This window comes from Haemorhous mexicanus, chromosome 15 (assembly GCF_027477595.1).
Source record: "Haemorhous mexicanus isolate bHaeMex1 chromosome 15, bHaeMex1.pri, whole genome shotgun sequence".
Classification (NCBI taxonomy): domain Eukaryota; kingdom Metazoa; phylum Chordata; class Aves; order Passeriformes; family Fringillidae; genus Haemorhous; species Haemorhous mexicanus.
The window spans coordinates 8,238,553-8,265,826 of NC_082355.1; the positions used below are offsets into that span (position 1 = coordinate 8,238,553).

Below are 27,274 nucleotides of genomic sequence, written 5' to 3' on the forward strand. Positions count from 1 at the left end.
TGGATTTTAGTGAGTTGCCTTTGTTGGAAACACTCTGCTCAGAGTGCTGCTTTACAAGTGTTTCTCCATGTAGCAAGTCCTTTGTTAGGAATGCTCATACTCCCCTGCCAAACTTCTTTGCAGTTTTCAGTTCCCCACCTGAAAGCCAAGCTCCTCAGGCTCTGGTTGTCCCACAGAGGCCCCTCCAGCAGGGATGGAGGGGACTGCCCAGTGCCTCTGGCCACCAGCAGTGCTGCAGCACAGTCTGCTGTCCAGCTCCAGCAATGACACGGTGCTCTGCACTGCTGTCCCCGTGCTGACATCTAGTGGGGCTCAGGACAGGTGTCCCCAAGTCCCTGGAGGCACTGGGGCTGTGGGGATGTGCAGGTGCTGCCCAGGTTTTGTAGAATCATAAATTTTTTTTGGATTGGAAAAGACGTTTAAGATCATCAGGTCCCACTGTTAGCCCAGCACTGCCCTGTTCTCTGCTGAACCACGTCCCCAGGTGCCACATCTGCATGGACACTCCTGGGGTTTGCTGGACCAGCTGTGTGGTTCACTTCCCCTGCTGGCAGGGATGTCCTGTCCCTGCATGCCCTGTCTCACTGCACAAGGAGGCAGTTCCATGGGAAAAAGCTCAAGTGTTTCTGACTCTTCTACTCTCTTACTTGCTAAATTAGTTTACTCATTAAGTTATTTCTTACAAGTGTAAAATTTCCACTAACAGCTGAATATAGTCAAATGCCAAGGTGCTGCACAGCCAGGCTGCTGGGCTCAGATACAGTTAAGTGACTTTCCATTTCCCAGTGAACTGGGAAATGTGGGAGACAGCTGCTACAGCTCAGGAGCCAGGACACACACGTGGATGTGTTCTGCTCTTCCCAAGTGCTGCATATTGGAGTACTTCAACCACACCAAGGATGTGGCCCAGTAAGGTGGATATTTATGGCAGTTAGAGATAAATTGTATGTTTGCCAGAGGTGAACCATGAATCCCAGTGTTATATTAGGATTTCATCACCTCTTGGTACAGTGAGAGATGGCTGGCCCAAAACCAAACCCAGCAGTAGCAAGCTAAGATAATTTGGAGAGGGGAGAGGTGACAGTGGTAGATCTATGTACCTGTGCCCAGATGGGGATGCTCCTGATGGAGCTGCAGAGCCTCAGTGGTGCCTGTTCTCTGGCTCAGCAGCTGTTCCTGCCCTCTCCTTTCCTGCCCAGGATAGATCCTTGCACAGGGACCAAGTAAAAAGCCTGTTGCTATCAGGCTGGCAGGGCCCCTCTCCTCCCTGCACACTGGTTAATGCCCATGGTTGAAATGATGTGATTCAGATCTGTTTCTGTTTTACTAACATCCCACCTTGTTAATTTTAATAGAGACCTTTGAACCTATTAACGAAGATATGTTGCTGGAAGTTTTAACTCTCACGGATTGGTGAACATTTTAATTACCTAATTTACTTAATATTAGGCTGAAGTAGCTTTAAGATCCCTGTCATTCTCAGAGATTTGGCCAGGGGCCTTCAAAAATGTCTGAGAAGGTGGCACTGGAGGCACCTTGTCTGTGCCAAGTGCTACCAGGTTTTGGGGTGGGAGGGGGAGGAGAGGAATCCAGTGGCAGCTTCAAGAGCTGTAAGGTGTTGAGGAGAGGAACATCACCCAAGGGATGAAGTCATGTGGCACAATGGCTGCAGGAAAAACAAAAGTGAAAGTCTTGAAAGGGGGAATCAGGTTAAAAGCAGAGGGTCCCATGGCCGAAAATATCAGGCAGATGGAAACAAGGTGGGGCGGGAGGCAGAGAGCAAGTCAGTGCAAAGAGATGGAATAAAGGCAGAGCAGTGTCATGGGACTGGACTGCTGGTCTTGGATAGCCTGACAGCTTCCAGAGGGGACATCTGCCAGGCATTACTGTGCTGGTTGCTGTAGTGCCACGGGGTGGGCGGGTGCAGAGCTGACCATGTGCCTGCTGATCTTGATGCACATGTGGCCCATGCTTTTGGAAGTGCCTTGGAGAGGCCAAAGCCATGGCCAGTAGCAGCAGCAGGGACGTGCAGCACTGTTCCTGTGCTGTGGTTGACCTGGCTGTGCTTGGCAGGTGTTGGTGTGCTCAGTGGGCTGCTCTACGCCACCGGGGGCCATGACGGGCCCTTGGTGAGGAAGAGTGTGGAAGTCTACGACCCAGGGACAAACACCTGGAAGCAAGTAGCAGACATGAATATGTGCAGAAGAAATGCAGGTAACCATGATAAGCCTTTCTGTGGTGGTTGGCTCAGTTGTCTGTGTGTGGTTTTTAATGCAGTTGGTGTGCTCGTGGTGTGTGATCAGTGTTGTAAAAGATAAAAATTGAGGGATCTGTTTGGAGGTGAATTGGAATGTGGCAGCAGCGTGCTGTGGGGGATGAGTTAGCTCATGTCTCACCATCTGTGCTCTGCTTTGAGGGGTGTGTGCTGTGAATGGTCTCCTCTACGTGGTGGGAGGCGATGATGGTTCCTGCAACCTGGCCTCGGTGGAGTACTACAACCCCAGCACAGACAAGTGGACGTTGCTGCCAACCAGCATGAGCACAGGGAGGAGTTATGCAGGTAAACAGTGGGAGACTGGGCAGCAGTGGGGTCATCCCTAACTTGAGGGCTGTGCCCCCTGAAGCTTTAATTGTACTTTTTTTGTATGTTTTACATTGATTTCAGTAGAAGGAACTTTCACAGAAGTGGTAGACACCTCCCTCGTTGCTGGCCTTTGGCTTTGCAGGATGATTGTAGCCCTGTGGCAACCCAGGAGCTGCTCCCACCATAACTCTGTCTGTCTGTTCTCACAACAGGTGTGGCTGTGATTCACAAACCCTTGTGACACACGATCAAGCCAATGTGAGGAGCAGAAGTGAAGTGGATCCAGCTAGGTGGTGTTGGGAAGATGACTGACCTCTGACTTGACCCATCTCATTGCTGTTAATGTCTTAGCATGACAAGTGATACGTTGCAAGCATCATCCACTCTGCAGTGGATTGCATAGCCAAGTGAAAATCCCTCTGGGGACGTGTTCCATGCTAGACACGAGGTGTTGCTTGTTATCTGTGGTGCAATCAGCTGTTCTTGATGGCATGTGTCCTGAGATAAACACTGTGCTTGGACTGCAGGCACGGGATTTTTTGTGTGAAACAAAACTGCTACGTTTGGGCGTGTGAGTAAAAACAAACGTTTCTGGATTTCTTCCCTACTGATGCTCCGTGCACATTGTTGGTTGAACTACTTACTCATGTGCCTGGAGGGTGGACTTTAATACTGGCAGGGGAAACTTCTGAGCTCCAGCAGAGAAAAACAGCAGAAATGGACTGGAACAGGGTGGTCTGGCTCGAGTGTGACGCTGTCTCAGCCATACGTTTGTACATGCCACTGGACTGCTGTATGTATCCCTGAAATGCTTGTGGAAATAAACACCATGTGGTTTTTCTACTTGCCATGGATGCTGTGTGCTGTGCGTGACGGGACCTGCTGGACAGTGCCTTCCCTGGGGGTGAGCTCTCTGCTCTTGAGCCACACTAAACTTCCCAGCCCCACACAACACATGCTGCTCCCACGGGGTTTGTTGCTCCTGTGAAACAAATGTTGCTTGAATAGAAAATGTTCCCAACCCACACGTTTCAGCTGTGCTGAAAGCTTCAGTTCTAGCTCTGTCCAGCATCTCAATGCCATTTCATAATAGAGCATTTAGATGTTAAAAAAAACCTGATGGTGCCATTAATGTAGAGACATTCCATACAGTGAGAGCTCTCTGTCACCCAAGCAGGGATTAATGAGCCAAGTAAAATACCTGCAGTGTTTTAATGCTTCCAGAGCAGGGAGATTAACTAATCACTGTCACTGTAATTGCTATTTTAGTCTTGCCCTTACTAAAAGCATTCCTCTATTAGTATGAAGAACTCGTAAGATTATTCAAAACAGACAAATCTAGATCCAGATGTAAGGGACCTGTCTTGCTTATATACCAAATTCTTAAAGTTTTCTGTTTAAGAAGACATTTGACTTTAAAATACCTTTTTGTGTCTCCCTATGAGCTCTGACATGCTTCTGTATACAGAGGTGAGCTCCCAGAAGCTCCCCAGCTAAAGGGAATTAGTGAAGAAAAATATTTTTTCTACTCTTTTTCTTGTTTGTTTGGGTTTGGTTTTTTTTTTGTTTTCCCATTGTAGATCAGCTGAGGCTTTTTGTTGTGGGCAGCTGTCCAGAGTTGTTGTGCTGCTTTCTGTCTCCATAGATCTGCTCTGTGTGACCTTTGACAGTAGAAAAGAAAAATACTTAAAAATTTATTTCAGAGGGATCCAAGCTGCATCACCTTGTGCTGCTGTTGTAGAGGAGTGGGTTTCTTCTATAAATATGTGTTCTTTGGTGTTTGAGTTGACACAGTCCTAGTAAGATGGGTGCCTGTTCACTGTGGGGGAGCAGCCCCTGCCTGTGTTGTGTCACTGCCCTGCAGAGGGGCTGGCATTCCCTTCACTGGGAATGTGAGGTAGCTCCCACTCCTCTTTGGATATTCTTGCTTTCACAAACAAGGGCAAACTGTCTAAAGAAAAGCATTACATACTACTCTTTATGTCTACCCTTCCACTGTACGTGAGCTCAGAGGTCTTGAAAACAGTAATTAAGAAAAAAAAATTAGTCTTTACCATGATACCCTTTAAACCTTTTGCTTTGAGTTTTACAATCTGCAGTGAAACGTGCCAAAACCACAGTGTGACCTGCTGCTCTCCTGTCAGGTGTTGCTTACTGTTAAAGCCATTGAGGCTGGTAGGAATGTACCCTGGTAGGAATGTATATTCCAGTAGGAATGTACCCACTAGGAATGTACCCAGTAGGAATGTTTCCCTGACTGCAGCTGCCTTCGGATCAGAGTCCTGAGATGCACCTTTATGGTGGCATAAGGAAGGTGGTGAGGCCTCAGCTGGGACAGACTCAAATTCACTGGCCCAAAAGGTGGTTCCCTTCCATGCAGCCTGGGAATAAAGGATAAAATGGGACAGACAAAGCCTTTCAGTCCTAGGTAGCATCTCTTGTTAGGCAGAGGTGACTGGACAAGGCTGGACAAGCATTTGGGCACACGTGGCCCTTGTTAGCTCTGGTACAGACATAAAGCTAAATAAACTCTCTGAGCTACTGTACAGCCCAGCTGCAGCTCAACAGCTGGGAACAGTTCCCAGCCAACATTCTCACACCTCTGTCTTCACTGGAGTAAAGGCAAATATTATCCAGAGACTATGAGTTTATGTGGGCTGGAGATAAAAATTGGTAGGTACTGCTAGAGAGGTGCAAGGTTGCAATTTGCTGTGTTTGTCAGGTGGGAAAAGTGGGGACACCTGGAGGTGGGATAATTTTATCTCCTGCTATCCATCTGTTCATAGACCTTTCTTACTTGTAAGGAAAACAGATTTTGGTGGTTCTCTGCTCTTGTAAAATGGCATTTCTGCCCAGTGCTGGCCCAGAGCTGGCATGCTGGACAGGGCTAGGACTCACAGCCCTTGCCAGGGATGAGTGATGCTGTTCCCAGCCCAGCCAGTGCTCCTCGTGGTGTTTCCTCCCTTCCCTCCCAAACGTTGCAGTGTTACGCAAGTCAACCTCGTTTTCCAGCTATGCAATACAAACAACATGTGATGAACCAGCTGTGCCCCCCACCCCCAAAATGCTTTGGAATTTGTCTTTGATGTGTGGTTTTGTGTTTGTATTGTTTATTTTGAGCACCTGAGCCAGATCCTGTACAGATTGCCTTTTTCTAGGACTGAAAACGTAGCATTAGTACTAACAAATTTTATTGTAAATATTTTTATAAGACGATTTAAAATAATTTTTGAATCACTTTTTATGGTCTTCAATGACATTTCTGGATCTAATTCGTGCACTCCAGTGTGGTTTTTGCTGGCTGTGGTGTAGGTGTGACTCTGTATGTTCTCTGCACAAGAAATGCCATGTTGTAAGAAAGATCTGGGATAGCTGTTGTGCTGGTTTTAATGTTAGAAGGACAGCATTGGGCTCCACATTATGAGACAGATTCAAACCCATTACCTCAGTCACCAGTAGGCCCTTAGATTATTGGTTATTTTACAATGATTCCAATACCCTGATTTAATTTCCTTGTGCCATGAGTTTGGTTCCTGGGTAGTTTGGGGGACAAGCTGTCACTTGGTGGTTCTGTTTCTTGGCTCCTGCATGAGCTGCTTGAAGGCAGAGATACTCTGCACACAGCAGTCTGGGCACAACCCCCAAGGATGCCAAAATCAGACAAATTATTGCAGGAGTTTTTACTAAAAGCTTTACAGACCAAACTTTAACCTCTTCTTCATGTTGGTCCTTTGTGAATATGAACACTTTCCTCAGCTCCTTCTGTTGTAATCTCTTTTTAGGGTCACCCTGTGCCTGACCCCCTGTGGGACTCTGGCCCTGGGTTTCCTAAAGGGGGCTTTGCTCTTGCAGAAAAGCCCCCCAGGATGAGCCCCAGCCCCAAGAGCATCATGTGTGGTGCACTCCCTGCTGGGCTTGCAGTGCAGGGCAGATTTGCCTCGAGCAAGCTGTTGTTTAAACAAGTCTGAATGAAGTCCATCTTTCCCATTGGTGCCTAATAGATAAATTGGGGGTGTTTAAAATCAATTTTCAGTTCACTTATCCAAACAGTGTCTTTTTATGGATGTGTACAACAAGTAATTACCATAAATACACTTGGCAGCGTTTGCCTGTCACCACCATGGAAGCTCAATACTCTTCTCTGGTTTACATTGTCTGGGGACCAAAATCCTCAATATCCAGCCAGGTGTGGTGCCTGTTCCCCAGCCAGTGTGATAGCTCAACAGATAAATGCTGTTCATCAAGCTACTGTGATGGTTCAACAGATGAATGCAGCTTGGTCTTAGCCTGTGGGATTCATTATTCATATATTGACAATGCAGTTGCCCCCTTTGCCCACATCATGCCCAAAAATCACTTTCATGTGAGCATTGTTGCTCAAGGCTGCAGTGTTTGGCAGTGTGCTGGATATTATGGTCTGAATATGGGTTCATCCACTTTTTTTCATCTGCCCTTATCTCTGTTTATGGGTTTATAAATTATTTTCCTCTTCAGTGACAATAAATAAATAAATATTGATAATTTTAATTTGTATATTTTATGTATAAAGACCCTCAAGGATAATGAATGATTATGAAGTAATTTACCTGGGTGTGTAATTTTTTGATTTTGTAAACCAGACTACTTTGGTTCAGTAGCTGACAGTATACTCTAACAAGTTGGTTGACTGTTTAAGCTCATTTTTTAAATTAAAGATTTTTTTTGCATGAGTGTGGAGGACAAAGGACTTTGCAAAGTAATTCTCTTGACAGCTGTCTTGTCCAGTGCGACAAACAACTCAAGAAACATTCTTCACTGACATATTTCTATTATGAAAGAAAATCACACTGTAGTTCCCCATCATTTAATTTGAATAAAACCTGAACTAATTAAACTGTTCTGGGTCTGTTTTGGCTTTGTTGGCTTCTGACAATGAGGAGCAATCTCATCACTGCACATGGCTTTATTTGTCCCCTCTGTAATCACAGCAGGTGCCAGCCCTGGGGTCACTGCCCCTTGCTGTGGGGTGGTGGCACTCACACATGCTGATGCTGAGATGCTGCCCTGATGCCAAGCTCTGATGCTGTCCCAGCCTCTGCTCTGCTCCTTTTCCAGGGAAAGTTAAAAGTATTTCTCTTGGGGGTGGGCATGGTTGGCAGAAGAAAGAGAAAATGCAAAAAATGAGAGTTTAGCACCTGGGGCTCAATATTTCTTGATAGCACCATAAAGTAACACATTAGCCAAGCCACCCAACTCATTTTGCCTTATGCTCACAAAACATCTCACTGAGCTCTTTGGTTTTCCAGAAATGCTCCTTGTGCCTCCCTCATCTGTTAATACCAATGTACAACATCAAATTCACCCCGTGGGATCCTGAAATTTAATTACCTGATACACAGATAATGAATGACATATTGTGGGTTGCTCTTTCCAGCTGGGGGACTTTGCAATTATTCCTGATTTCATTTCAAAATTACTTTTCTCTCGTGCAGCTGGTTCCTTTTTATTCATGTTTAAACTGATGAATCTATGAACCTGCAGCTGAAGAAAAGCCTTGGCAGTCCAGGGAGAAATCTCACTACCTTGATTTTGCTGCTTGACTTTTTTCCTCCCTGCTATTATTGATTCTTTTTGCATCTTATATTTTCACCTTTGGGCATGTTTTCCACCCTACATTTCACCCTTGACAGGGCAGAAACTGTACAGCAGTAGCTGCCACCTTGCCTCATTCACCTCAGAAGGGTCAGGGTTAGGGTTTTGCAGTGAGGAAAGGGAAAGCAGAGAGGGAAGGAAATAAAACAGGCGGAAAACTCACCCAGTGGGGTTACAAGGTCAGAAAAGCAGCTCCTCTCTTTGCTGTTGGGTGTCACACATGCTGGAATAACCCAGGGTGAGATGTGCCTCCTCTGCAGCAGAAATGTTTTATGATTTGGTGCCTGAGTCCTCTGGAACTGGAATCAAAGGTAGGAGAGGAACAACCTCAGCTATGGAAACTCCAACACCTGATCAAAGATGAACCTGCCCATTTGTGAATAAATAAGGCCAAAGAGGAATTCCCTGTGTCCCTGAGCTGCACTGATGATCTGAGTTGGAGATGGGATGTGGCTGTGGAGGGCTCAGATGGCAAAATTGCCTCTGCTCTGGCTGGAATCTTGTTCTTTGTGCTAAGGGTGGATGGCAGAGAATAATGGTAGTTAAAAAATAACAAAATCTGAGGTATACTTTTGAAAAAGCCTCTAGGAGGCAAAGGACCACTACAGAAGCATTGCTAAGAATCACCCAGGGTTCCCAAAGCAGCCCACAGTTGCTCAGTGGCTGATGATATTGCCTCACAAAATGTTATTCTGCACTGTAAACAAGCACAAAATCACTTAACTACTCAGTGACATGAAATATTCTAAGAAATTTGCCAAAGTGATTAATGTTAACGTTCTTGTTCAGCAAATTGAATGAGATTTAATTGACACAGCTGCTGAAACTCAATGCATTTGATTTGGCCTTGATTTACAAAATATGTTATCATGAGCATCCTCCTTCTTCCACAGCAAACCTCCACAGCCTCTGCTAAGAACATTGCTCAGGGAATTACTGGTCTTAAGTGCTAGAGGAATTTTTTTCTCCACTCAGTAACACTTCTAAAAGGCCCCCTTGAAGTATGAATTCCTGTCCCGAGGGATCTGTTCTTCTTACCTAACCACAAGAGGTTTAAATGTTACTTTTTAATGTTTTTCTTATACTTTGTTACATTATACTCTTTCCACAGTATTTTGTCACTTATTCTTAAAATGCCCCTCATCTTTGATTTAGGATAGAGAAAATGCTGCAGGATACGTGGTGCACCATGGTCCAGTCTCAACCCATGGACAACCCAAGAAAAAGGGGTTTTAAAAACCTGCAAGAGCAGGGCTTTATGTCTCAAAAATCAGTCAAGTTACTTGTTACATAAGTTGTTTTTAATAGCTGTATCTTGAGCACAAAACATGCTTTTGTTTTTCAAAGCATATGTGACATTGGGAGTAGCTTGGTTTATCGAGCACAAAATGAAACCGATTTCTTTACAATCTTAGTTAAAGAAAATAAAAAGGTGGGAAGTCAGGGGCAAGCAAGTTACTTAGAGCAGGAGCACCTGCTTGATGACTTAACCTTAATTGCCATGAATTGGTTGAAGCACAGGAGTTGGCTGCCTCACTTGTATCCATCCCTCCACCCTCTCCCTAGCCACCCTGTGCAGGGAAGTTTTGATCTCTGTTCTGGACTGTCTTCCATTATTCTCTGCAAGAAATACCTCATACAACCAGTCATCCCAAAACCCTGGTCCCAGCAGGGGCAGACAGGAGATGGTTTCTGTGGAGCTGCTGTGGTGCCTACACCCAGCATGTCCCCAAACCCTGGTCCCAGCAGGGCCAAGCAGGGAAAGCAAGCTGCTTTCTGTGAGAGATGCTGTGGTGCCCACACCCAGCATGTCCCCAAACCCTGGTGCCAGCAGGGGCAGACAGGAGATGGTTTCTGTGGGGCTGCTGTGGTGTATACACCCAGCATGTCCCCAAACCCTGGTCCCAGCAGGGGCAGACAGGAGATGGTTTCTGTGGGGCTGCTGTGGTGCCCACACCCAACATGTCCCTAAACCTGGTCCCAGCAGGGGCAGACAGGAGATGGTTTCTGTGGGGCTGCTGTGGTGCCCACACCCAACATGTCCCCAAACCCTGGTCCCAGCAGGGGCAGACAGGAGATGGTTTCTGTGGGGCTGCTGTGGTGCCCACACCCAGCATGTCCCCAAACCCTGGTGCCAGCAGGGGCAGACAGGAGATGGTTTCTGTGGGGCTGCTGTGGTGTATACACCCAGCATGTCCCCAAACCCTGGTGCCAGCAGGGACAGACAGGAGATGGTTTCTGTGGGGCTGCTGTGTGGAAGCCGTGGGAAGCGGTGCTGACCGCGAGGGGGATTGGCAGAGCAGGTTCCAGAGGACATGGTACCCCAACCAAAGGAGAGCAGGATGAGTGAGGATGGAGCTGCAGCAGAAAGGGCAGCCACAAAGCAGGGGGAGTTCTCAGCCCCATGGATGCTCCCTGGGACACGGGTGGTTGCAGCCATTGGGGCGATTGGCAGGGTTGGTGGTGGCGCCCGTGCCAGGTCACAGGGAATTCTTGTGTTCTCTCCTTTGTGCTTCCTCTCTGCATCTCTAGTGGTCATGCTGTAAGATGAAAAAATTCTGGGATCCCTCCCTAAGAGCAGGGGATGTTTTCCTAGGAGGAGATGATGCATTGAGGATGCAGCACCACAGATTTCTCTTGGTTTCACCTGTGCTTGGAGATGGATATTTTCTTGAAAAGTTATTCTGTTTTTAATGAGTTCCAGCATTTAATGTTTGTCTATGGCAAAATATTGCTGACTGAAGGAATGTGATGCTCCCCAGTGCAATCCTGCTGGCAGGAGGATGCACTGGGGGGCTGGATGCAGCCAAGGTGCTGGGCTGAGAGCTGCAGGTTCAGGTGGGAGTCCTGGCCTGGCTCCCCCTGGGCTGTCCCAGCAGGGGTGATCCATCAGTGCCATCTGCCTGTTTGCTGATACAGGGCTCCTGGGAAGTGTATGGTCCTGGGTGATACATCAAGTGATAGCTCTCTTTGATTCCTTTCCAGGCTCTTATTTATTATGACTTTTTTTCTTTCTCTCTTTCACACTTCAGCACTTTCCCTTTGTCCCCTGTGTGTGCACGGTGTCAATGTCACCAGTCCTGCAGCTGGTGTCCCCCAGTGCTGGTGACAAAGGGACTCAGGGGGGATGTCTCTGCTCACAAAGTCTCCTCAGCTGCTCTGTAGCTCAGGGGACAAGTGTCAGCCTGAAGGGTGGTGCAGAGACTGGGGAGCACAGGCAAGAAGAAAGATCCTTCACAGGAGGGTATACTGAGACAAGAGATTTATCAGGTTTTCATTTGTGAAGGGGGGAGAGGGAAGATAATTCCCATCTGGTTTGTGAAAAATGCCTCTTACCTGAAGACACACTAATTTTTCTTTTCTAGACTGAAGGTTGCATTGAGCTTTAAAAGTGAAAAAAAAATGTAGGTACTTTAAACCTGCTTAGAAAGCAGCTGCAAACCCTCATCTCAAAGGAGACCTGAATTTGGATAAAGATGATGTTTTTTTCTATGATTTTTTTAGTGCTATGTGCAAGAGAAGGGTACTTCATTTATTGAAGTGGGGTTCCTCTCAAAAAAAAAAAAAAAAAAAAAAAAAAAAAAAAAAAAAGTGAGCAATCACTCAGCTTCCCACGTCCTCTTGTCCTGGGGAAATTTTGGTATCTGTCACAGTGATTTTAACATTGTGACTGGGGTGTAAAGAATTTCTCTTATGCAGCAACTACTACTCTGTTTTCTGTGTGTTTTATAATGTCTGATTGCTATGTTTGATACTTAATATGACAAAGAGGTTTTTTCTGAAAAATGGAATTAGAAAGTCCTAAAAATTCATGTTAGAAAATAGTATCAGCTTTCTCCAGACTCAAGTAGCAGATATAATGGATTCTTTCTGCCCCAGCAGGTGCCTATCTAGTGATAATTCAGGTTTTGCCAGGTGTGTGACTGGAGATATTAGATATAATCGGGCAGCTTCCCCATGAGATTCTCTATGTGCTTTATTATAATGCCTATGTAATTTCCCCCCCCTTTATCTAGTTAATTCTGCAGTTTCAAATGCATGCAGCAATTTGAGTCAGCGCGGGGTAAACGTCTGTTTTCTCTGGTGCTGGCAGGGTGCAATCACCCCCAGGCTGTGGGAACAACCACTCCAGAAAAATCCCTTTGAATTCGCGGCAGTGGGAGGAAAGCGGTTGAGGAGCCTGATGGGATTTGGCTCAGGATGTGCCATACAGAGCACTGGACTCTGGGGGTCAGCACAGCCAAATAAATGAGCGTGAGCCTGGCTAGCAGAGCCTTTTGTGACTCAGGGGAACTTCCTGAAAACAGTATTTGGGGAAAAAACGTAAATATTTTCTTCTCAAGCAGTGCAACTGCGTGATTCCAGCATTTGTGTTGTATTTTGCATGTGGATTGGGATGAAAAGTACTGAAAATAACACAAATCCTTCCTGCTCTGATTCTTCAGAGTCATCACATCTGAGCCTCACATTTGATGGCACACATTAAAAATGAGCTGCAGACAAGAAGCTGGAGGTTTTAAGGGCTGTTTCTTTTAAGACATGTACTTTGCCATCTCTTTTCTAGCAGGAGGTGCCTGAAGCTGCAGTGAGCTGAGCAACAGCTGATGTGTGGGGGAGCACTTGACTGATCTTAGGGCAAAACCTGTGCCCTTGGAGTTGAAGTCTCAATTAAGCCTTAGCATTGGCTGCCTGTGAGCTCTTAGGGGTGTCATGACGGTTTTGTGAACTGAACTGTGTAAAAGGCACTGGGGGGCTGGAGTGGGACCAGAGAAGGGCAGGGGAAGGGTCTGGAGCACAAGTCTGATGAGGAGCAGCTGGGAAAGGGGCTCAGCCTGGAGCAAAGGAGGCTCAGGGGGTCCTTGTGGCTCGGCACAACTCCTGCCAGGAGGGGCCAGCCAGGGGGGTCGGGCTGTGCTGCCAGGGAACAGGGACAGGATGACAGGAACAGCCTCAGGGTGTGCCAGAGAAGGTTTAGGTGGATTTCAGGGAAGAATTCTTCACAGAAAACCCTACCCAGGGCAGTGGTGGAGTCACATCCCTGGAGGGATTTAAAAGTGCAGAGGTGGCACCTGGGGACGTGGTGTAGTGCTGGAGTAACAGTTGGACTTGATGAACTTGGAGGGCTTTTCCAATCTAAAAAATGTCATGATTTACCCCACTTCACAGTTTGATTCTCTGCTAATTCTAGTCCCCTCGAGAAACTCAAAGCAAAAATCATCCCTTACTGATGGAGAAAAAAAAGAGGGAGGTTTAGGGTCCCTCTCCATCTGGGACATGCCAAAGATGCCTGGGAGAAATTTGGCTTGTTGCCTCCTGTATAATGATTGAACCCTGCCAAAACTGCTGATCCTTGAGTGCAGGTGACAAGGAAGGATGAGAGGATGCTGTTCTCCTACAGCTGAGTTCTGGGATTCAAATCTAATGGGAACAACATTTAAATTTCAAGTCTCAATGACATTGCCTACAAGCTACTCAGCTCTGTGAGTAGCATTTAGTAATTTCTGGATGTCAGAGTATGATTTTGTTGAGCAGGTGCAGTTGGTAGCAGGGCAAAAAATTACTCTTGGTAGAAATCAGAGCCCCTTATTTGTTTCACTCTGCCTCCTACCTCGAGGGCTTTTTTGATTTGAAGCTCATTAAATAAGGCCCCAGAGGTTATTAGCATCTCCCTTTTCTATCATAACCCAAAAGTGGGCACTGCCTAGGAAGGCACTGATTGCCTGTGCTGTCACTGGCTTGTTGATGAACCAGACAAGCCACTATTAGTTTATGGAAATGAGACTGAGACTTACACAAAAGCTTGACACCATGCCATGTTTTTAATTAGTTTTTTTGAAAAGATATGTGCGTTGAGACATGCATACACTGCTGGTTCTTAATGCGGCTGCTAAGGAGCCGCTCCTTGGTTTGAAATCTGTGTCTTTTTGCAGTGATCTCATTTTATAATTACCATTTAAACAAAGCAGGCAGATTCCTCTAATTCTGCCCTTTCTAGAAAATACCTCTTCAGGTGGCCTGCTTCTTTCAATGAGAGATTATCTGGATTTGTTCACAAGCAAATGTAAAAGCAAATGGTAAAATCAAGATCAGGTGCTTGATTATTTGTACAGCTAGTTTTAGTACTAACTGAGCCCTTTCAATTAAATATTTTCCTTGGCATTTTTAATCTTATGAAGCTACAACAGATTCCCCAAATCTTATGGTTTATGGATAGGATTATTAGTGGAACCTGGTCCTGTTTGTGGCTTCTTGAGGGAATCACTAACATTTTTAAGTAAATGTGGAAAAAATGTAACCTAATCCATTGCATGATCACCTTAAAATAGCCCCTAAACTGTTCAGTTTCAGATTGTGACAGATTAACAGATGACAGTTTGTTTCATCACCTTTGGTGAATCCAGCTTTAATTAACTGACATTTGAATGGTTCCTAAGTGGTCACAGGCTTCAGTATAACTGAATTTAATTTAATTTGTTGGGCATGTTTCTGCACTGGGGAAGTGCACTGCCAAGCCTGTGTTTGCTCCCTGCTGCAGCAGTGCCAGCCCACAATCCATCACTCACAAGTGTCATTAGGAGCTGGTCCAGAGCCCAGCCACAAGCTGGGTAGGGACAGCAGGAGGCTTCACCAGCTCTCTGTGTGACTGCAAATTTGTAAATAACTGGGAAGTCAGGGTGGTTTATTTATTTATTTAAAAGAAAAGGCACCTTCCCTGTAGGATGGTGCCTAGCAGAGATGTCACCTGGAGGTGGCCCTGCTGTGGCACTGAGGGTCCCCTGCACACCAGCACAGCTCCCTCCACCCCAGCTCAGTTCAGCACCAACCCCAGGCAGGCACAGAAACCTCCCAAGGACCCCAGAAACTGCTGGTTTGGAACATGGCACATCTCTGAGCTGCTTCTTATAGGGGATCTGGAGGAAAAGCACCACAACCCAGGGGACACCTTTGAACTGCCAGATCCGTGTGATGTTGAGGTGACACTGAATTCTGCCCCTTACAGAATTCAATATTTGAACAACCTTTCTTCTCTAAACCAGGTATTATAATCTTAGAATAATAACCATCTCTCTTTCACCAAATATATCTTCCATCCTGTGTCTGGGCTCCAGTGTCCAGAGAGACACTTCACCTGCTCTTCTAGTGCAACTCGTATTTGTCCTGTTGAATGAAGCTGTCTGCAGCTTGAAAGTACACAGATGTGCAGAGCATAAGCTCTACAAATGTTAGCACTTGTGTTTGAAGGCCTCCATTAAATTGGCCTACCTATATTTGCATGTGTATTTACTGAATTCCTTTCTTTACCAAATATATTCAGCATGCCAGGGGAATATTTCTCTGTTTTACATGCTGGCAGGGCATCTGTATCACTTCCCACCTGAAAGTGGAGTTGCATCCATCTCTACCTGTTGCCAAAGATATTGATTTACTAAGAAGCCAAAATACTGTGTTTAGAACACAAAATGTAATACAGTAATCTTAAAAAAAAATGAACTGCTGTACTTGATCCCTTAGCTGTTCTGCTCCCTGTGCCTCTAGCTGGAACAGGTACAACTATCTTTATTTTTATAAGCCATGCTTCTCAGTGGTCACAGAGCACAGGAATGCTCTTTGTGGCAGTGATCTGGTTTGGTGAGCTGTGTTTATACAGGAACTTTTTGTTCTGATGGTGCTGTATGGAAGCTTTTATAAAATTGACACAGATTGAGACTCTTCACTTTCATATTCTAGTTCTTGAAGGGCATCTGGGAGGGTGGGGGAATCTCATCAAAGCTGTGTTCTACAAGCAGGTACTGCTCAGAGTTAAAGGTAAATGGTGTGACAGCCCATTTTACTAATCCATAGCTACAATGAAAGATGATCTGGGGATCTTGCCCTGGAAGGGCTGGATAGACCCTGCCAGCCCTGCTGGGATGGCTTTGCTGTGTCTGGACTCAGCCCCTGCAGCACCTGGAGAGATTCTCTGAGCTCGTGACCTCGATGGCTGTGTCCATCCTTCACCTCCCTCTGTCTGTCTGATCTCCTGGCCCCTTCCAAAGGCGTTTATTTAAAATGGAACTGGAATGTGGAGGAATTATGCACAACCTGGCAATGCCAAGCACTGCCAAGAGCTGTGGAATAACAAAGACAAGTTGCTTGCAGAGCCCTGGCTAACAGGAGAATGAACACACTCAGCTGCTGCCAGAAGTGCTTCAGCCAGTGAAACTCTTACCCAGGGCCCAAGAAACTCCTGTGGAAGCAGATCCCAGTTCCTCCAGCCATGCAGGAAGGATGATGCTCACCCAGCCGCCCTCTGGCAAAGTTCTTTCATGGTCCCTCTGGACGCCATTCACTATGCCCAGCATGAACTGAAATTACAACTAAATAAGTACTAATATTAATTTAATTTAAATATTACCTGACTATAGCAAAGATTTAAAGGGAAAATTAATTTCTTGGTCTTTGTGGTGTAATATTGCTGCTGCAAACTCTTTAGCAGAGGATGGGGAACCCTGGCCAGATTCTAAATATTGCTAAATGCTGCCTTTAACCATGCCATGTCTCAGCACAGAGGATGAAATTAATGAATCTGATGATAACGAAGGTATAACAGAGCAAGATGAGTGTTGTGGCTACAGGTTAATTATCAAGTAATTCAAGGGAGGCTGCCTTTATAAGATTGATTTGTGTGATAATGTTGTGTGTTGGTTTTGCATGGTTTGGTTTTTGGTAGTGGGGGGGGCACAGAGGAGGCTTCTGAGAGAAACTTCTAGAAGATTCCACCATGTCTGGCATAGCCAGTCCCTGGTGGCTCTGAAGATGGACAGGCTGCTGGCCAAAGATGGGCAATGAGAGAGGCTGGCAAAGCCTCTGTGATAGCAGATTTGGGAAGAAAATCCAAACAAAGTGGGGCACAGTTTTTTCCTAGCCAGAGAAGAGGAGGAGGTGAGAACATGTGGGGGAAACGTGGAGACACCAAGGTCAGTGGGGAAGGAGGGGCAGGAGGTGCTCCAGGGGCCAGAGCTAGGATTCCTCTGCAGCCATGGTGAGAACAGGGTGAGACAGCTGTGCCCTGCAGTCCCTGGGGATCCAGGGGGATGCAAAGATCCACACCCAGCCCCTGGGGATCCAGGGGGATGCAGAGATCCACCCCCAGCCTGTAGGGATCCACAGGGATGCAGAGATCCACACCCAGCCTGTAGGGATCCACAGGGATGCAGAGATCCACACCCAGCCTGTAGGGATCCCCTGGGATGCAGAGATCCACCCCCAGCCTGTAGGGATCCAGGGGGATGCAGAGATCCACCCCAGCCTGTAGGGATCCACAGGGATGCAGAGATCCACACCCAGCCTGTAGGGATCCACAGGGATGCAGAGATCCACACCCAGCCTGTAGGGATCCACAGGGATGCAGAGATCCACCCCCAGCCTGTAGGGATCCAGGGGGATGCAGAGATCCACCCCCAGCCTGTAGGGATCCACAGGGATGCAGAGATCCACACCCAGCCTGTAGGGATCCACAGGGATGCAGAGATCCACACCCAGCCTGTAGGGATCCCCTGGGATGCAGAGATCCACCCCCAGCCTGTAGGGATCCAGGGGGATGCAGAGATCCACCCCCAGCCTGTAGGGATCCACAGGGATGCAGAGATCCACACCCAGCCTGTAGGGATCCACAGGGATGCAGAGATCCACACCCAGCCTGTAGGGATCCCCTGGAATGCAGAGATCCACCCCCAGCCTGTAGGGATCCAGGGGGATGCAGAGATCCACCCCCAGCCTGTAGGGATCCAGGGGGATGCAGAGATCCACCCCCAGCCTGTAGGGATCCAGGGGGATGCAGAGATCCACCCCCAGCCTGTAGGGATCCAGGGGGATGCAGAGATCCACACCCAGCCTGTAGGGATCCACAGGGATGCAGAGATCCACCCCCAGCCTGTAGGGATCCAGGGGGATGCAGAGATCCACCCCCAGCCTGTAGGGATCCAGGGGGATGCAGAGATCCACCCCCAGCCTGTAGGGATCCAGGGGGATGCAGAGATCCACCCCCAGCCTGTAGGGATCCCCTGGAATGCAGAGATCCACCCCCAGCCTGTAGGGATCCAGGGGGATGCAGAGATCCACCCCCAGCCTGTAGGGATCCCCTGGAATGCAGAGATCCACCCCCAGCCTGTAGGGATCCAGGGGGATGCAGAGATCCACCCCCAGCCTGTAGGGATCCAGGGGGATGCAGAGATCCACCCCCAGCCTGTAGGGATCCAGGGGGATGCAGAGATCCACCCCCAGCCTGTAGGGATCCAGGGGGATGCAGAGATCCACCCCCAGCCTGTAGGGATCCAGGGGGATGCAGAGATCCACCCCCAGCCTGTAGGGATCCACAGGGATGCAGAGATCCACCCCCAGCCTGTAGGGATCCAGGGGGATGCAGAGATCCACCCCCAGCCTGTAGGGATCCAGGGGGATGCAGAGATCCACCCCCAGCCTGTAGGGATCCAGGGGGATGCAGAGATCCACCCCCAGCCTGTAGGGATCCAGGGGGATGCAGAGATCCACCCCCAGCCTGTAGGGATCCAGGGGGATGCAGAGATCCACCCCCAGCCTGTAGGGATCCAGGGGGATGCAGAGATCTACCCCCAGCCTGTAGGGATCCAGGGGGATGCAGAGATCCACCCCCAGCCCCTGGGGATCCACAGGGATGCAGAGATCAGTATGTAGAAAACATAGTTTGGAAAAGACTGTAACAGCAGAAAAAACAAGAAAAAAAAAAAAGTGAGTAAAGCATTGAGAAGTCAGTGAAACTCCTCCAGGTGACAGAAAGAAGAGACAGAGTGCTGTGAGCTGTAGTGGCTTTGAAAGAAGCCAAAAGTAGGGCAGGAGTGCAGATGATGACTTTGCAGGAGGAAGACTCAGCAAATGAAAGGAAAGGGAGTTGTTTGCCATGAAAGGTGGTGGCTCTGGGAGTAGCAGCCTTGCTTTGAGCTGTCCATGGAAAAACTCTGGCTGCAGGGCCAGTTCTGAGCCAGGCTGAAGTCTGCATGCAGTTTCAGTTTCTAAAAGCTCACACTTGGACTGTTTTCAGTGCTGGAATAAGCATTTGGAGTTTAATAGAAATACAGCTCTGGAGGCTGGACACCTGAGGAGCCATTCCTGGGTTGGAATAAAGTCACTGTTCCTGTAACACCGAGTTAGTCAAGGATTATTTTGGCCATTAAAGGAGACTGAAACCCTCAGGAAAAGACGTTTTTTCCACCACAAGATGGCATCAGGTTTGCAGAGATAGGCTTGCAAAAGGACTTTAGGCTGGAGTGGATTTAAAATAAAAACAAGATTTTAAAATTTATATCAGGCTGGTAAGAACCAAGTATTTGTCTCACAAGTGTCCCTTGGAGAACAGTGTTTCCTAAAAGCTTCTTTTGGGTGCATAAAATGAAGGTGCCACTGATCAGATTAGCCAGTACAGCTGCTGATTGGGATCCTACTGGCATGAACAAAATTTTGCCTGCAAATGCTTTCTGCTGTTTGTGCACAACAGATCTAAGTGAGTTTATATTTCCCTCACAGGCCTCCTAAAGCCTTTCAGTTGTTTGCTGTAAGCTAGCAACAATATTTACCCTCATTTCAAGTTCATCTGATGTGTTCTAAAGGTCTTTATTGTGGTTTGCTTTATAGAAATCCTCATTTACATGTTCAATGTTTCACATGTGTATTTTCCAATCCTTTTTCAGGGCTCTGTTTTGACTCTCTGTGGCCTCAAAAAGTTTTTTTTTTTGAGATAAAATCCCTCTAAATGCTTGTGTTGCCTCATAAATCAGCTGGACTGCATTTTGTATTAATTTGGATAATTTTGTAGTTATTATTGTAAATCCAGTAGTAATCTGCTATTAAACTCAAAATACATTGGTACTTCTTGGACTTCTCTGTCCAGAGTTTTGCTTTTTTTTTCATTTTTTGTTATGAAAGATGTCCAAAATCCTGTTTTGTACCATAGATCTGTGGTATTTTCTAAATAGAGGCTCTTTACACCATTCCAGGATGGCCACACTGCTCTTAAAAGAGCTAAAAAATTATTACTTTCCTTTTTTTCCCTTTCTCTTTTTTTTTTTTTCTGATTTTGTCTTAAAAGCACTTCCTAAAGTATCACCCTGGAGACTGTAACTCACAGTGTCACAAGGTTATGATAAGGCATTTGGAGGTTTATCAAGTGCCACCACAGGTTCTGCTTTGCCATGTTTTACAACTTAGAGCAGCCAAAGGCTTTTTTCTTTCAGCTGTTGTGTGTGTGCTGCTTTGGCTTTCACAAAACTCTCAAGATTCATGCCTTGTTTTCCTGTTTTCAGAAAGAGTCACAGGCATTCATGTGTGCTCGTGGGGGACAGTGAATTGTCCTCGAGCCCTTCCACCAGCAGCACTGTGCAAAGCAATGCTGAGTCTCCATTCCACTGCACAGTACTGTTCACCTTCTTTTGCTCCTCCAGCAGCTCTCCAGCTTTTCCTGGAGCATAAAGTGCCTTTGTAAGGGCTGCTGTAACTGTGATGATCGTGTTTGATCTTGCCTGCACTTCACAAATGAAATTCAATGGGTGTTTGAGCCAGCAGGCTTCCAAACTTGGCTTGGGATTGCTGTTTGGTGCAGCATCTAGTCCCTTAAAATGCAAACCCAGGAGGTTTGCTTGACCTGATGTGTCTTTTTGGCATGGCTGATCCTGGAGGGCTGAACAAGATCAGACTGAGAGACAGAGAGGAAGAAGGGCTTTTCCAAAACAAGGCACTCTAACAATTACACCCACCCTACTCCACAATTAATTTTGTCTGGGTGGTCTCTGGCAAGGTTAGCACCTCACACTGCCCAGGAGGTGGCTGTGTCTGCAAAGCAGCCCCAGGGCTGCTAATGAAGGAGGTAATTAATTACTTTGCTCTGGAGACACTCCAGGGCTGAGGAGCTGGGGGGATTCCATGCTGTTCTCAAGATGTTTCATCTCTTCACCATTATGCACCAAAAATGGACAGAGCATGAAAGCAATGCCCATGTCTGTGCCTTGCAGGGTGCCTGCAGAGACCTGGTCCTTTTCCCAGGGGCGTTTGCTCAGCTGGCCCCCAACAAACACCACAAAGGAGCCAAGGTGGCACCTGCCCTTTGCTGTGCCCATCACTGACCCCTGGCCATCCTGGGCCAGTCCCCAGTAGTGATGGCTTTGCCTCTCAGCCAGGCAGGGCAGGGCAGGGCCCTGCTGAGGAAAGCTGGGTTTTCCTAACACAGGCTTGCCTGTTCACCTGTTGGGATGTTATTGTCTATTTCTCCCTTTTTCTGCAGAACTTGGGATTACAGGTGTGCTGCCTTTCTGTTAACCTGCAGCTGGGAACTCCCATGGTACCTCCTGCTGGAGCAGATTTGAGAGAAGAAAATGTTCATTTCTGGTGTCAGTTACCCTCCTTCCTGCAAGCAGAAGTGTTCCTTTTAACTTTTTTTAACTCCCCAGGAGGTAGGTTTTTTTGTCTTTTGATCTTTAGAATGTTTGACAACTCATGTTCCCAGACTTTTGTTTGAAATGTGCTGGAAATAGGTCTATTATTTTTCCTTCAATACAGCCTTTCTTTCATAGACCATTTTAACTTCTTAATCATGTAGAGGTAGCATATCATTATACCATTTTCCCTCTACATGTCCACTTAATGGCTTTTTACTCTTTTTAATTCAAGGCAATTCCTAATTAATCCTTCATCAAATTATTTTAAACATTTCTTTCCTCTACATTTTTAGAGAAGTAGATAAGAAAATAAAAAGGCAAATGAAATAATTGCAAACCTTGTATTTTTGGCATCAAAGCTCATTGAAAACCTGCAGGCCCCAAGAGCCTGGTGCATGAGGGCAAAGTCTCCAGCAACTCTGCACATGTTTTAGACACATTTTGTGGTAGATTTTGCTTTATTTCTGCAGAAGCACTGCCCTTCTTCTTGGGCAGACTGTGCACAACCTCGTGTTTCATGGCATGGCAACTCACTTTGGCTTTATATCAGTTCTTTACTGGTGGCTGCAGCAAGGACTGAGTGCAAAGGCTCCTGCTCCTGTTCTTGGCTGTGAATTTCCCTCCTGGAGGGGGGCACATGATGGGTAATGTCTTTGAAAATGTACCACTCCTTTTCTGACAGAATCCAGTAGATATTGCCACCTGCCAATCCCCTGTGCTGCTAAATACATGCTCTTATTAACATCATAAATTTCTTGTGTTGGAACTGTGGTATGAGGCAGGGCAGGTAATTTGACTCTTCCCTTTCAACATTCACTTTATTAGTTTTTTTTCTTGAACTCCATTTGGATAGCTGTACTCTCATACATAATGTATTCCTAAAAATGTATTCAAGTTTGAGCTGGCTGAACATGGTCCCCAGGGTCAGAATCAGTGCTACTTACAGCCAAATAATCTGATGGGCTACCCCTGTGTGGGAGATGCTGGGGGTATGGGAATGAATTCCCTTCTGACTTGGAGAAGTGAAGCAACACTTCAAAAATAATGGAAGGATTCCTGGAAATGTTTCTGGGCTTCAGAGAAGGAAAAGAAGTGCTTCATCAAGCCTGAGCAAAGCAGAAAAAGGAAAGAGGCACCGTGCCAAGGGAAATGATCCAGGTACTGAGCCCAAACAGGTTGGGAGCTCACATTTGAAACAAGAGGAACTGGTGGGAGTTGCTTGTCTAGAAATGAAAGTAATACTAAATTATATGGAATTCAAGGCGTTTGAACCCAAATGTACCTAGAAGTTCAGCTGGATTTGGATGGAAGCTTCTGGGCTGGCATAGGGTTCTGCAGGGTGCTGTTTGCATAGCAATCCTGCATACAGTGACCTGCAGCTGCTGCTCTTACAGTATGAGCAGTCCCTAGAGAATTGCTGAGAATCAAAAAAGACATGGGCCTCTTTTAAAGCCTCCACAGCCTGATGTTAAGCAGTGTTTGGGGAGGCACCAGGTGGGTGTGATGACCATGGGTGGTGCTGGCTCCTCTGTCTCCAAGAAGCTCCGCTGGAGTGTCCTCGAGGAAGGGGAGGAGAAGGACTGACAGATCCCTCTGTGTTCACCTTCCCCTGCACCCTGGATTGCTGGAGATGGGGCTGCTCTGCTGGAATTGTTGTGATGTTTTTCTCTGTTGTGAATGAGGGAGGAAAACCTTTTCATCCAACGAAATGATCTTTCCATGGTAATCTGCAAGTGCCTTGGCCAGTCTCTGAATTCTTGGAACTGACTTTAAAGAGAGAGACATGCATATTGTTGTGATTATATGACACCAGCATTATTTTGTAATGGGATTGCTGGCAGAAGATGTTACTGGGAGTTTTCTCTGTCTTGATTTAAACTGAGACTCATCAAATTAAATTGAACCAGAGAATGAGGCATTCTGAGTTCAATATCCTTCCTCTCCTTCTTCCTCCTCTGCTCCCAGTCCCACACATAATGTGAGTCTCAGAGTCCCTTGGCCTGCAGCCCTGTTCCAGGCCTGACAGTTTTCTCTGTTTGTGAGAACAAAAGCTGTAGTGAGCCTGGAGCAGTCCCCTCAGACTGGCAGCATGCACAGAGCAGGCAACAGATGCTGGCATTTTTTGTAAACCCAAAACCTAATTATGCTTGGAGCAGTCCCACAAGTCTGGGGGAAAAAACCACCCCTCCAATCTGATTTATGGATTCCAGTCATCACTGCTGGGTTTTAAAGCAGCAGAATATGATTTTCAGTGATGTTCCCTTTCCTCAATCTCAGGAAAAAGGCAGGAGTGAGTGGGGATGATGAGCTGGGTGCCTTCCCACTGTAAGGCTGTGTGTTGGGGCACTCCACATTGCCAGAGGAAGCTGAATTCTCACTGGGGCATGAAACAGGGAGCCTGGCATTTAGCAGGCATGCAGGTGTGGCCTCATTTACTAGGTTAAGGGCTGATGAAGTTGCTTCCAGAGTACTTTTAAGGATATCTGTCATATCATGATGTCAAAATCCAGCATGACTCTGTACAGCTTATTATTTTTGCTGTTTCAGAGTGAGTATTTCTTGTTTTTATCTATATTGAGCAGACACTTTATTCTTATCACAGTACCTGCCCTGCAAGCATGCATAGCTGGAGAACCTTGACCCTTTTATGATCCAGGCTTCCAGAGAGCCAGAGGCAAAAATATGAAAGCTGCCTTTCACAAAAACGTAAATTATAAACTGAATAGCAATTTTTTTTCCCATCAGGATAAAATTTGTGTATGCCTGAAGCAGGAGAAAAGTTACCTAGAGGAGAGGCAAAGCATTTCCCAGAGCCTTGGAAGGACTAGCTGGCTCTGATACACCTCCAGTTCAACTGGACTGACAGCCCATGGCAGCTTTTGGGCATCCTTTGTGTCTCTGCAGATCTCATTTTAGGTGCAAAAGAAATGTTTTGCCTTTGAAAACTAAAGAAAAAAATATATTCTGTGTGCTCTGCTTGTGGATGATGGGAAAATGTTGTAGTCTATAAGCAAGTTCATTGGAATTGGACTTGCAAAACTGTTTAGCCACAAGCAGAAAGTAAAAAGTGGCTTTGGGGTGCAGAGGAGGTAAAGGGCTTTGGAAACTGGGCTCCCAGGGACAGCTGAGAGGAGCCTCTGTGTGCTGGGGAGGTCTGAAATCCACCACCATGGTGTGGACATCTCCTGCAGCACAGGCTGGATCTGGAGGCCGACAGACAGCAGCTTCTGACATGAGGACTTTTGGCACAATCATCTCCTGTTCCTTTGGGAGCTTCAGGCCCCTGAGAGCTGATGTCACTCAGATGTAACTGAGGCAGGGATATGGATTTCAGAGGGTTTTGGCAGTTTGTAAAGGGCTGAGCTCTGACTGGAGCTGACACCCCACTGGTTGTGAACCTGCTCCCTAGGCTCCTGTTTGCCCAGGAAAGCTCTGTGTGTGTGGATTTGCCTGTGGTGGTGCTGTGGTTGGGGTGACAGGGCTCTTTTGAAGCAAATCCCATGCTTATCCCTACTTCTTGTGCCCTGCTTTGCATGGCAGAGCCATCTCTGTGTGCTCAGAGCACTCAATGAACTTCAAATGAGCCCAGCTGCGTACTGGGAATATGCTCCAGTCCTCCAGTGCATCCAGAGAAGGGCTGGGGTCACACAAACCCCTGGAACATCTGTGGTTTGCTCATTCCCCAGCACCGGGGGTGCCACACTGCCCATCCCATCCCATCCCATCCCATCCCATCCCATCCCATCCCATCCCATCCCATCCCATCCCATCCCATCCCATCCCATCCCATCCCAGGGAAAGCTGATGCTGAGACAACAGTTGGACAAAGCACCATCAGTCTTTGTAGTACCCTGGCATGATTTGTTAGAGCTGAGTCCTTCCAGCAAATCCTGAAGATTTGCAGCAGCTATAAGCTTTTATAGCAAATCAGATTTTTCCATCTGGCTGACCAGTTATAAACACACATTTCTCAAGTTGCCTTGCTACACTCTGTTGGTATTAAAAAGAAAACCCACGATGAGCAGTGGAGTGTTCATCTGTGTCTGCTCTTGATGACTTGTGCCTCTTGCAAATGAACACAAATAACCAGGAAAATCAGTTTGCATGTGAAATCCATCCCAAAGACAAAAACTCGAGCACAACAAAGAAACAGGTTGGTATGGGGAATTGGTGAAGGAGGCTGAACATGATTGCTGCTGCTCTGAGGGAAGCATTCTAGAGCAATAAGGAGCTTGTGGAATATTGATAGGGAGCTGCCTGGATTTTAGAAGTGGCACCATCCACCAGCCTTGTCAGGGTGATGGGACTGACTTTCAGCATCTGTATTCAAAAGTATTGATCTGGACCTTCAGTGTAAGCCTTCACCCAGGGATAAGCTGCACTAATTAATTTTCCTCATTTCGTCTGAATCTAGTTAATTTAAGAAATGTCTTATTGATTGTGATTTTGATATGTTAAATTTGTGTTCTGTGTGCTGTGAACATAATGAGGAGGGTTTGCCATCAAGGGCTGCTGTGGGTGGTAGTGTTGTGTTATTGGGTGTGGGAAAAGAGAAATATTCAACTTACTGCTCCCTCCCACGTGGTTGCTGACATTTTCATTGCTTTTGTGCCTGTTGTGGGTATTTTGGATGGATTCAATGATCACAACTCGAAAGGATGTGAAGTTCTTTTGACACTAAAATCTAGCAGCATATCTGCAGTGCAGTCATAGCAGATTTAGGAGATCTCAACTCAAAAACAGATTTACAGCTAAGTTCCACTATGTTCCAACAAACTATGAGTTTCTCCAGTTTCAGGTATGGAAAAGATACAACTGGTGAAGAACCTGGATCTGGTTTGCTGTGGCTTGGCTGGCCTAATGCCCAATGTTTGGTGATGGTTGATATTAACCTCTCCCCTAGCACGTGTGTGATTTTTCACCATTTGAACTAGAGAACCTCTGAGGTTCTAATGCAATTTATTAGAAAAACATTATTTCCACAAGGGAGTGAAATCAATTGAATGAGCAACTCACATTTAATCCTCTGTCCACTCTACCCACACTCCACCCACCCTGTGCAAGAGGGAAGTTTGGAGGAATTCAAGCAAAATGTGGTCTGGCAGTGTATGGCTTCTGGCTGGCTTCCAGCAGCCATGTGTTAGGTTATCACCTGTAGGATGTGGAATGCCAGAGAGAGTGACTGCCACGTATAATGTGGGATCTTTGGTGAGGGAATTCACTGTGCAGGAGACAACTCTTTCCATGGGGCCTTTCAGGCTGCTTGGCAGTTATGAGCTTTTTATAGCAAGTCAAGTTTCTTCACCCATCTGCTTGTCTGCTTATGAAAATGCATCCCTCTGGTGCACTTGTTACATTTCATTACTGTTAAATAAAATCAAAAGTCAACATACCTTGGCCACTGGCTTAGTCATCTGTGTCGGCTTTTGGTGAGGTGCAGCTCCTATCAAAAGCACACAGATGCTCTGGACATAAACATCACCCCCTGTTACAGCTTCCAGGTCTCTAATAATGGAATCAGCTTCATTAATGATGAGTGTAAAGGTAATGCACACCAAGCAGCAGCTGCTCTGGGAAGCTTTCCCAGTGGAAACGTGATGGATACGTGATGCAGATG

The 27,274-nt window shown here is 46.5% G+C and overlaps 1 protein-coding gene across 4 annotated transcripts in view; it reads left to right on the forward strand.

Moving 5' to 3' along the window:
- KLHL3 (kelch like family member 3) overlaps positions 1 to 3,427 on the forward strand; it is a 52,599-nt gene extending 49,172 nt beyond the window's left edge. For all 4 annotated transcript variants that reach the window (XM_059860013.1, XM_059860015.1, XM_059860014.1 and 1 more), the window contains 3 exons: positions 2,074 to 2,214; positions 2,417 to 2,560; positions 2,797 to 3,427. In XM_059860013.1, the coding sequence (XP_059715996.1) occupies positions 2,074 to 2,214; positions 2,417 to 2,560; positions 2,797 to 2,825 (314 nt within the window). In that variant the 3' untranslated portion in view covers positions 2,826 to 3,427. The remainder of the gene's footprint in view (positions 1 to 2,073; positions 2,215 to 2,416; positions 2,561 to 2,796) is intronic.
- Positions 3,428 to 27,274: the final 23,847 nt, after the last annotated feature.